This window comes from Sphaeramia orbicularis, chromosome 19, assembly GCF_902148855.1.
Source record: "Sphaeramia orbicularis chromosome 19, fSphaOr1.1, whole genome shotgun sequence".
NCBI lineage: Eukaryota > Metazoa > Chordata > Actinopteri > Kurtiformes > Apogonidae > Sphaeramia > Sphaeramia orbicularis.
Window position 1 is genome coordinate 44821549 of NC_043975.1, and position 11996 is coordinate 44833544.

At 33.6% G+C, this 11996-nt stretch overlaps 1 protein-coding gene across 1 annotated transcript in view; it reads right to left on the reverse strand.

Moving 5' to 3' along the window:
• The window catches only part of LOC115410365 (fatty acid synthase-like), a 66518-nt gene extending 55107 nt beyond the window's left edge, over nucleotides 1-11411 (reverse strand). The window contains 4 exon segments of the mRNA XM_030121989.1: nucleotides 379-552; nucleotides 1611-1763; nucleotides 11020-11153; nucleotides 11318-11411. Of these exon segments, the coding sequence (XP_029977849.1) occupies nucleotides 379-552; nucleotides 1611-1763; nucleotides 11020-11153; nucleotides 11318-11343 (487 nt within the window). The 5' untranslated portion in view covers nucleotides 11344-11411.
• Between the last annotated feature and the right edge of the window lie 585 nt (nucleotides 11412-11996).

Consider the following 11996-nt stretch of genomic DNA (forward strand, 5'->3'; position numbering starts at 1 on the left):
ACATTATTTTAGTTCAATCCCAACAAGGAACTAACATTATTTAATAAAAGAGTGTTAAATAATAATAAATAAAAAATAACAAGAAAGAAAAACAAAAATGAACCTCCACAATATCTGCATTTGAATAAATACCTAAAAATATCAATACAGTACTTTTTAGTATCAATACAGTATTGTGAAATGAAATATCGTGATATATTGCGGAACCGATATTTTCTTACAGCCCTATAAACAGTATATTACAAAAGGCTTTTATGTGTGTGATGGAGTTTCAGTGTAAAGGGTACGGAAATTAAAGGGTGAGACAACGATCCTTTTTTTAAATATGTGCTGAGTGAGTGATATTCGGTGAACTTCAGGCAGTGTTTGTGTTCATACCGCTGAAGTCAAAGAAGTAGGACAGTCTGTTGGCCAACATGGCGCGTTGGCAGCCGGTCATGCTATAACCCAGCAGCTCCTCCGGGTCTCGGCTGAAGGCTTCGCTGGCCTCAGAACCGCTCACTCCGATGTACACACCTGTTTTACTGCCGCGCAGCGTCGATGGATTCAGCCCTGCAACCAAAAAAGCATGTCCTCTGTCACAAAGCATATGCTCTACCCAGGGTTCCTCCAGGTTCCTACAGGGTTCCACATTCAGACCAATTCAATCTCAAATAAAATACTGCAGGGGTGTCAAACTCATTATAGTTCGGGGGCCAGATTCAGCTAAATTTGATCTGCAGTGGACCGAACCAGTGAAATAATAACAGAATAATATAGAAATAATGGCAACTCCAAACATTTCTCTGTTTTAAAGTGAAAAAAGTAAAATTACATTAATGAAAAGGTTTACATCTGCAAACTATCTTTTCAAAAGATGTGAATAACATGAACAAACTGAAAAAATAAGTGTAATTTTAACAATATTCTGCCTCAGTTTATCATTTACACATGTTCATTATAACTTACAGATCACAGGGGATCTACAAACACACAAAATATTTAATAACAGGTGGAATATTGTTAAAATTGAAAAAAAAAAAAAAAAACTCTTAAGGCATTTCAGGTTGTTCATATTTGTTCAGGTTATTGACATTTTTTGCAAAATTATACTTTGTTTTAGTGAAAAAACATGAAAATATTTACATTTACAAAGAGAAAAATTTGGAGTTGTCATTATTTCTATGTTATTATGATAATATTTGACTGATCTGATCCGCTTGAGATTGAATTGTTCTGAATGTGGAACCTGAACTAAAAGGATTGTTAATATCTTAATATCTACTTTTGCATTTCACAAATTCATCCCAAGAGCCAGACTGGACCCTTTGGCGGGCCTGATTTGGACCCCAGGCCACATGTTTGACACCTGTGCTGTTATTATTTCACTGGTTCGGCCCACTGGGGATCAAACTGGGCTGAATGTGGAACTGAACTGAAATGAGTCTGACAGCCCTGACCTAACAAATCAAATTTAACACCTTTGAAAGACTTTTTTAAGGCATTAAAAGCAGATTTGTAAATTTAAAACTTAAGGCTTTTTAAGACCCCGCAGGAACCCTGGATATCCCATTATTTTATTTTACTTTTTTCAGTTTTCAGTCGTAGAACTCTTCCCTTTGTTCCCTCACCTCCATCCACGATGGACTCATAGGCCACTTCTAACATGATCCTCAGCTGGGGGTCCATGGTGTTGGCCTGTTTAGGGTGGACTCCAAAGAAAGACGCATCGAAATGACTGACGTCTTTCAGTTTTCCATTCCTCTTTGGAAGACCATACAGACCTAGAAGGAGAGAGAACAACCAGGAAAATGTTATTTACAAACTATATACAGCCAGTCAAGTTCAGATTCACTTCAGTCTCCCAAAGCACATTTGTCCTGAGCAAGGTTGATGATGACGATGATGAAATTATTTATTCAGTCATCACATAATAATCCAACCAGTGTCAATACTTCAAACATTAGTAACAGGTTAGTGACTGAAAAGGCCCAGGCAGAAGCAGAATGCTTCTATTAATGCCTGTCCTACAGAACAAATTCAGTTACCCAGCATTCAATATAGGAAGAAAAAACAACAATGCATACAACCAAACAAGCAAGCAAAAACATTTTTAAAAAAAGTGAAACTAAACCAGAAAAATAGAAAACATAACCAACCAAATTAATGGTAATTTAATGTAGAATCAAAAATAAATTATTTACTTATTACTTATTAGATCCTAACAGTTGTATCCTTCAAAAATTGCCTTACGTACCATTTTATTAAATATCACAAATGGGCTACACTTTCTTAAATCCATGCTGGACTCATTCCATAGTTGAACTCCAACACATATACATCTTCTTTTAGTCTCTTTTTTAGCTTTTTGTACGACAAATTTACAAACATCTCACAAATCCTATTTAGACTCATGTGTTGAGAAGAACCTTTGTACACAGACAGGGAGTCACTTTAACTTGGCTTTATACTTTATTTGCATTATTTTATAGTAAACCAAATCATTAAATTTCATAATATTGGATTTCATAAACAATTCATTAGTATGTTCATAGTAACTGGCCTTATTAATAATACGTATGGCTGGTTTTTGTAGGAGGACTATAGTATTTACAGTTGCTGTATGTGTCCAGCCCCACACTCCCACAAAATAGGACATGTAAGTAAGTAGAAGTGAACAGTAAATTATATGTACAGCCTTATGGTTCAGTGTATTTCTGGACTTAACCAGATAATAGACAATAGGTTCTAATAATTTTGGATTTTTCATTATAGTTTAGTTTTATTTAGTTTAGACTTTTTTTCTCTAATTCAGTTAGTTTTAATTCGTTTTTAGAGCGGGTTTGCTAGTTTTCATTAGTTTTCGTTTTTTTCTAAATGCTTAGTTTTAGTTTAGTTTTAGTATTAATTTTGTCGTATCTTTTCTCTTCTTCTCCGTCGTATTCAAATAAATCCCAGACAGGACTCTGCTGCTTTCTCCCAACTTTAGTCTCCATGTTTCCAGGTAGAGTGGGGACCAGAAGACGACTGGAAACCACAAGTGAACAAGCGACGGACGGTTAAATATCATGTGGTGCCGCTAGCTAAAATTGCTAGAGTGAAATAAATCGATTTCGTATCAATCCGACATTGACAAAAACGAAAACAAAGGGAATTGTATCCATAATTTTTATACGTTTTAGTTAGTTTTGTAAACACACAATACAGTTTCATTTAGTTATCATTTTTTTCTTTTAATTATAGTTTTTATTTATTTCAGTTAATGAAAAGGTTTTTACAATTCTAGTTTTCGTCATTTCATTAGTTTTCGTTAACGATAATAACCTTGGTCCTGAGCTCAAACAACACACCATACATACGATGACACATAATATTCATGACAATAGAAAAACAACATGTCCACAACAGAAGAGTAGAGCTCCAAATCATCTAAACCAGGGCTCTCAAACTCATTTTCTTTCAGGTTCCACATTCAGCCTGATTTGATCTTCAGTGGGCCAGACCAGTCAAATAATAACAGAATAACCTATAAATAATGACAACTGCAAATTTTTGTCTGTGTTTTAATGCAAAAAAAACAACATTAAATTATGAAAACACTTACTTTTATAAACTATCCAAACAAAAAATATGAATAACCTGAAAAAACTGAAATTTCTTCAGAAAAATCAGTGCAATTTTAACAATATTCTGCCTCAACTTATCATTTCTACATGTGCATTATGGATCAGATCTACAAAGACACTAAACACTGAGGAACAGGCAGAAAAGAGTTCAAATTGTGCTGAATTTTCTTTAGACATTTCAGGTTGTTCATATTTGTTCAGGTTATTCACATTTTATTGTTACAGGATAGTTTGTAAATGTAAATATTTTCATAATTTAATGTTATTTTTTGCACTACAACAAAGACAAAAATTTGAAGTTGTCATTATTTATCAGCATAATGTAATACTTTTTTCACATCAAACCGAGAAGAAAATCTGCAGTCATTCTTTTTTGTCGGTTCTTCTGCTGTTATTATTTGACTGTAGATCATATTGGTCTGTATGTGGAACCTGAACTAAAATGAGTTCCACAGCCTTGACTGTGGAATTTCTACACTTTGCAAATTCATCCCAGGGGTCAGATTGGAACCTTTGGGGGGACGCATTTGGCCCCTGGGACGCATGTTTGAGACCCCTTCTCTAAACTGAAGGTGGGACGTCATATTCACAGGGTCACAAACGGTCCCACATGATTCCCCCGATGACCCCGTCTTAAAACAGAAATGTCCAAAAACTGACTGACGGAACTCCTTCTTTCCAATCACTATCATCATATTTTTTATTTAAACATGTATTTATTGAGATTTTTTCTTTTAACCAATACAACAAGTTACAAACAACACAGCACATATAGACTATATATGTAAATAAAAATACAAAAAACACACAAGAAACAAACGACTACTAATAAAATGCATCAAATAATAACATATATCAATTTATGTCGTCCATCCAGCCATCAACACACTGTAAAAAAAATCTGTAATTTAACAGAATTTTCACTGTTTATTTACAGATTTTTCCTGTATTTTTAAGATACAGGAAAATATCAATGAAATGACAAAAATAGAGTGTGATTTTACATGTCAAATGTAAAATAACATGAAAAAACTGTAACTGTGTATAACCATAAAATTTCTATTTTTTAAAAGAAATTTTTTCTTTTTTCACAGAAAAATTCAGTTAAAATACATTTACAAATGTATCGTAATTTCACAAATATTTCTTTTCTATTTATGAGATTAAACCGTTAATTTAAAGTTTAATACCGTAAAAAAAAAAAACAATAAAATGAGATAAAATTACTGACAATTAACCGTAAAAGAAGTATTTGTTCTGTAAGTTTAACAAGACTTATTTGTTAATTGACAAATATTTTGTGTAATTATGGGAGGTTCCACAACAAAAATGTTGAATAAATGTATTTTTGTGAATGTATAACATGTATAAGCACTGATAAACTGTCCAAATACAGTTTTTATCAGTGGATTGTACAACTGAGTCTCACTGAAAATTATATATATATATATATATATATATATATATATATATATATATATATATATATATATATAGGTAATTTGATTGTTTTAAAACATGAAAATATTCTTTATTAAACATTAAAAAGTTGCCAAATCTCAAAATCTCATGAAAAATTAGGGCAAAAAAATGTATTTTAATTATGGAAAATTACCATATTTTTATGAGATGGCGGTTACTTTCTGTTATTTAACAGTACTTGTTTTGGCACCCCAGCTGCCAGAATATTACCGATGTTTTTACGTTTTTTTTTTGTTTTTTTTTACAGTGCAGGTATTTATTTATTTATTTATTTATTTATTTATTTATTTTTAATTGCAGAAAAAGGTCCATGTTTCCAAAACTTGTCAAGTCTATTCTTTGTTGTGTCAAAAGTATCCTTCCCTTCACCCACTGTGAAGCAGGACTGGGGGGTCAGATTTCCATGATCTATTTAGCTTCCAAAAAACAAATATTTAGCAAAGATTGTACATTTTTAGAAATGATAAGAATCTGTGGATAAATATTCAATAAACACATTTTAGGAATTAAAGGAATTTCTTTGCCAATGATTTTACCCACAAGGCTGATATTTTTGCCCCTGAAAGATAAACTGTATGAACATTCCCACACACAATGGAATGGGGGGGGGGGGGGGGCTTTCTGATCCTTACATTTTAACCCAGTGTCAGGTAAACACACGCTGCATTTTTGACGAGTTTCTCCATGTTTCTTTTGTGTTGAACAGTCCCTAACCGAAGCAGCAGCCACGTCTTATCTGATAAGAACTTCTACTACTACATTAGAAAACATTCCATTTGAAACACCTATCCACAGAAACCAGGGGGGGCAAACATGCGGCCCAGGGGCCAAATCATGTCCACCAGTGGGTCCAGTCCAACCCAATTACACTGAGATATTAACGCTCATTTTAGTTCAGGCTCCACATTCAGACCAATTCAATCTCAAATAAAATACTGCAGGGGTGTCACACTCATTTTAGTTCAGTTCCACATTCAGCTAAATTAGATTTGAAGTGGACCGAACCAGTGAAATAATAACAGAATAATATAGAAATAATGACAACTCCAAACTTTTCTCTATGTTTTAGAGCGAAAAAAATAAATTTACATGATGAAAAGGTTTACATCTACAAATTATCCTTTCAAAAGATGTGAATAACATGAATAAACTGAAAAAATAAGTGTAATTTTAACAATATTCTGCCTCAGTTTATTATTTACACATGTACATTATAACTTACAGATCACAGTGGATCTAGAAGCACACGAAACATTTAATAACAGACAGAATATTGTTAAAATTCACTTACTTCTCTTAAGACATTTCAGGTTGTTCATATTTTTTCAGGTTATTCACATTTTTTTGCAAAATTAATCTTTGTTTTAGTGTAAAAACATGAAAATATTTACATTTACAAAGAGAAAAATTTGGAGTTGTCATTATTTCTATGTTATTATGATAGTATTTGACTGGTCTGACCCACTGGAGATTGAATTGTTCTGAATGTGGAACCTGAACTAAGAGGATCGTTAATATCTTAGTGTAATTTTTGCATTTCACAAATTCATCCCAAGGGTCAGACTGGACCCTTTGGCGGGCCGGATTTGGACCCCAGGCTGACATCCATTCATCCTGATCATGTGATTTTACAGTTTTATCGTTTATAAAAGACATGAAATCACAGTTTCAAAGCCAGAGTCACAGCCATCTTTGGAGAGGACATCTACATAAACAAACTCCTACCGTCTTCATTACCATTATAACTATGAGACTTTGAAGAGTTTGGACAGATACAAACATCTGTCAAAACATGCAAATGTTTGAATTGAAAACTAATCAGTTCAAACTGAGTCAGTGATGACTGTGGTTTATGTTCCATCTATGAGAGCATGTTTTCTGTTCCCTTTAACTCACTGCCGCCCCGCCCCCCCCCCCCCCCATGAGGACCATAAACCTCCAGACCCCCCTCAACCCCAACAACACTGTACCAGTGGTGCAATCAGAACTCAAATTGAAAGAAGTATCAATATCGTACCTAGGGATGCAACGATATGAAAATTTCATATCACCGTTATTGTGACCAAAATTATCACGGTTATCATTATTATACACACACTGAAATAATTTAACCAACTTGTATTTTGAAAAAAAAAAACAACAAAAAAACAAATAAAATAATAGGCACAATGTACCTTCTGTTGCAGAAACATTCAAATATTAACCCTTGGTGGTCTGAGCCTATTTTGTTCATTTTTCAGTACTTTTGATTTTGCCTTTATATACTATATAAACAAATATTTACTATACCCATGTTTGGGATCTTTTTTTTCAGCACAACATCATTTACATCATCTGCCTATTATTTTTTTTCCACTTTAACCTACTATATCAACACAAAAGGACAGAAAACACACAAAAACATAAAATCCAATTTGAAAAATGTATATACGTTATTGCATAAATAACACAAAGATGCTTAACGAACCTTTTCAAAGACTTTAAAAGTGAATACTGGTTCCAAATATTAGGTATATACAATTAAAATTGTAATAACTTAAAACTATACTCAAATATTTGACATAAAAGCAGATCTTTACAGGGGCGTTTTCTGCGGTGATCAAACACAGTTATCATGATAATTAGAATTTAAACAGTAATACTAACCGTTGGTAATTTTACCGCGGTTTATCATTATACCGGTAATCATTACATCCCTACTCGTAACAGTACTTTTTGCTTTTCCTTGAATTATGTTTTGTTCAAATTACAAATAACTTCGATTTTTGCTTAAATAATACAAATAAACTCAACCAGACTGCTCTGAGACAATATTTATGCAAATAAAAATAGGAAATGTGAAATCAGATATAAAGCGCCATCTTTTCCAACAATGGGTGAAGGAGATCCTCTCCCTGCGCCCACTGGAAAAGCTTAGATACAGAATTAGGGCTGTGTATTGGCAAGAATCTGGCAATACGATACAAATCACAATACTAGGATCATGATACGATATATCACGATATATCATGATACTGTTAAAAAGGCAATTTTTTGTTTGCTTCTTTTTTGTTAAATTATTATTTCCTTGAAGAATTGAATTCCACCAGAAATCTGCACAAATATTAAACACATTTTTATTTGATCCCAAAAGGATCTAATGCTATATCACAAAATGTTCCTGTGTTCAAACTGAAATTCTGTTTTACAGACATTACAGTTTAAGATCCTGTTCAAATGTTCATATTCTGTTAGTTCAGAACTAACATCAGAACAGTATTTTAGCTCAATCCCAACAAAGGAACTAACATTATTTAATAAAAGAGTGTTAAATAATAATAAATAAAATATAAACAAAAAAAAACACCACAATGAACCTCCACAATATCTGCATTTGAATAAATACCTAAAAACATCGATACAGTACTTTTTAATATCGATACAGTATTATGAAATGAAATATCGCGATATACTGAAGAACTGATATTTTCTTACACCCCTATACAGAATAGATTAAAAATGTAGGGATGTCACTTTAACTTGGAACCCTTTCGTAAACTTTATTCAAGGCATGCCCTCCCAGTAGACTTCTTCCTTCCTTCTCTTTTTTCATTTCTGTCCTCATCTTTGCAGTGACCCTTGGTATCATAGAACTGTTTCGAAATAACAGACTATTAACACAACCATTATGCATCAGACTGTAATCTGGATTTAAAGTTCTTTCTTTTTACATGATAAAAGTCTGTCGAACTGTGTGCCCCCTTCTATTTTTATTTTATTTTCTTCATTTATTTTTCCTTCTCTGTGAGCCTTTGGGTGGGTGGGGTTTGATGTTCGTGTGTGTTGTTCTGCCTTGGACTAGTTCATTTGTCTTATATTGATGTAGATGCCTATTTGAAAACTGAAAAATAAAGTCTTTGAAAAAAAAAAAAAAAGGAAATGTTCAATTATCTACAACTATGACAATAGAGTTACATTTTTTTAGATCAACAAACACATTTTGGTACCAAAGATGAACATTTGAACAGAGAAACCCTGCTTTAACTCATGGCAGTGGTGTTTTATAAGTGGAAGTGTGACACCTAGTGGCAAAATCTGGAACTGAACCTCAGTTGAGTGCCCAATGTTCACTGTAACAGTCCGACTTAGATTCTAGATCAGGGTTCTCAAACTCATTTTCTTTCAGGTTCCACATTCAACCCGATTTGATCTCCAGTGGGCCGGACCAGTAAAATAATAACAGAATAACCCATAAATAATGACAACTCCAAAGTTTTGTCTTTGTTTTCGTGCAAAAAATACCATTAAATTATGAAAATACTTACTTTTATAAAGTATTCAAACAAAAAAGATGTGAATAACCTGAAAAAACTGACATTTCTTCAGAAAAATCAGTGCGATTTTAACAATATTCTGCTTCAACTTATCATTTGTACATGTGCATTATGGATCAGATCTACAAAGACACTAAACACTGAGGAACAGGCAGAAAAGAGTTCAAATTGTGCTGAATTTTCTTTAGACATTTCAGGTTATTCACATTTTATTGTTGCAGCATAGTTTGTAATTGTAAACATTTTCATAATTTAGTGTTATTTTTTGCGCTAAGACAAAGACAAAAATTTGAAGTTGTCATTATTTATAGACATAATGTAATATTTTTTTTCCCATCAAACCAAAAAGAAAATCTGCAGTCATTCTTTTTTGTCGGTTCTTCTGCTGTTATTATTTGACTGTAGATGATACTGGTCTGTATGTGGAACCTGAACTAAAGTGAGTTCCATAGCCTTGACAGTGGAACTTTTACACTTTGCAAATTCATCCCATGAACTGGATTAGAACCTTTGGTGGGACGGATTTGGCCCCCAGGACGTATGTTTGACACCCCTGATCTAGATGAAGACATTCTGTTGAATGTTGTTCCCCACCTTCTTATTTGATTAGTTTTCTTACATTCTGTATTTATCTTATATTACAAAAACAACTGCCAGTAAAGAATCCCTTCCTTACATTCTTGGCATAAATTTAAAAAAATCAATATTGTGACTCTAACCCAGGGCTGTCAAACTCATTTTAGTTCAGTTCCACATTGAGCCCAATTTGATCTGCAGTGGGCCGAACCAGTGAAATAATAACAGTGAAAGAAGTAAAATTATATTATGATCAGGTTTAAATCTACAAAGCTTCATTAAAAATCTAAACTAGAAAAGCACCTGGAGAGCACAGACCTCCACCAAGGCAGATCAGCCACCCCCGATCACCAGCAAAATCCATTTGTTCCTTGTGCCAGTATCAACATTTCCTGAAAATTTCACCAAAATCCGTCCCTAACTTTTTGAGTTATCTTGCTAACTAACCAACAAACAAACCCAGATGAAAACATAACCTCCTCCATTCCTTGGCGGAGGTAATAACATGAACAATTTGAAGTGTCAACATAACATTTTTACAATATTCTGCCTCGTTTGTATCAGTTTATCATTTACACGTGTGTTACAATCGCACAAAGCATTTAGTTACAGGCAGAATATTGATAAAACTGCATTTACTTTCCTTAAGACATTTCTGTTTGTTCATATTTGTTCAGGTTATTCATATTTTTTGCAAAGTAATGTAAACATTTTCATCTGATTTTACTTTTTCACACCAAAAAAACAAAGAAAATTTGTGGTTGTCATTATTTATAGGTTATTATGATAATATTTTACTGGTTCTGACCCACTTGAAATATAATTGGTCTGTATGTGTCTGTATGTGGAACCTTAGTTAAAATGATTTTGACACCACTGATTGTTAATTTCTTCAGTGTAATTTTTGCATTTCACTAATTCATCCCGCGGGCCTGATTTGGCCCTCGGACCGCATGTTTGACACCTGTGCTCTAACCCATTGGACACACATGGTCTCGTCCTGGGAACTGTTGATGGTGAAGAATCAAAGGTCTGGGTCTCACCTGGCTTCCACCGTCTGTCATCTTCTGTTACCATGTCCACACCGTTGATCAGGTTTTCCCAGAATTCCTCCAGGTTGTCAGACTCAGGTAAGCGGCCTGATATCCCTGCTACAACTATGTCGTCCATGTTGAGTCTGTAACACAGAAAAAGACAAAGACAATAAGAAAGAGTGATCCCATAAGAACTTTTCCACCTTTGTCGTCCAAACACAGTCAGTGAACCACACCAGGAACCGACCCAGACCAACCAACACCGGGGCTGTGAATGAAGGAGCAACGATCCTTCCTTCAAACTCACCTTCCTTTATCAGGCTCATAATGCATTTCTCAGATATGTCCCAGTATTCCACCTTCAGGTCCGCACAGCTCTGGTGTTAGCATAGAGTGTGAACATATCCAACCTGGGCCAGTCTGTGACTCAGACTCTAAAAGGATTTGAGTTCCAGGATGAACTGATCTGGGATTAGATAGATCAGATGTAGCACCTTCAAATACAAAACCCTCACCTGGTCCAGGTCACACGCTAATGCAAACTCATTTTAGTTCAGGGGCCACATTAAGCCAAATTTGATCTGAAGTGGGCCAAACCAGTAAAATAATAACACAATAATATATAAATAATATCATCTCCAAACTTTTCTCTATGTTTTAAAGTGAAAAAAGTAAAATTATGTGATGAAAATGTTTACATCTACAAACTATCCTTTAAAAAAAAGGGAATAATATGAACAAACTGAAATTTCTTAAGAAAACTAAGTGCAATTTTAACAATATTATGTCTCAGTTTATTATTTAAACATGTAAATTATAACTTACAGATCACAGTGGATCTACAAATACACAAAAAATATAATAACAAACAGAATATTGTTAAAATTACACTTCAGACATTTTAAAATGTTCATATTTGTTGAGGTTTTTTGCATTTTGTGAAATGTTAGTTTGTTTTAGTGTAAATACAGTAAAATGACATGAAA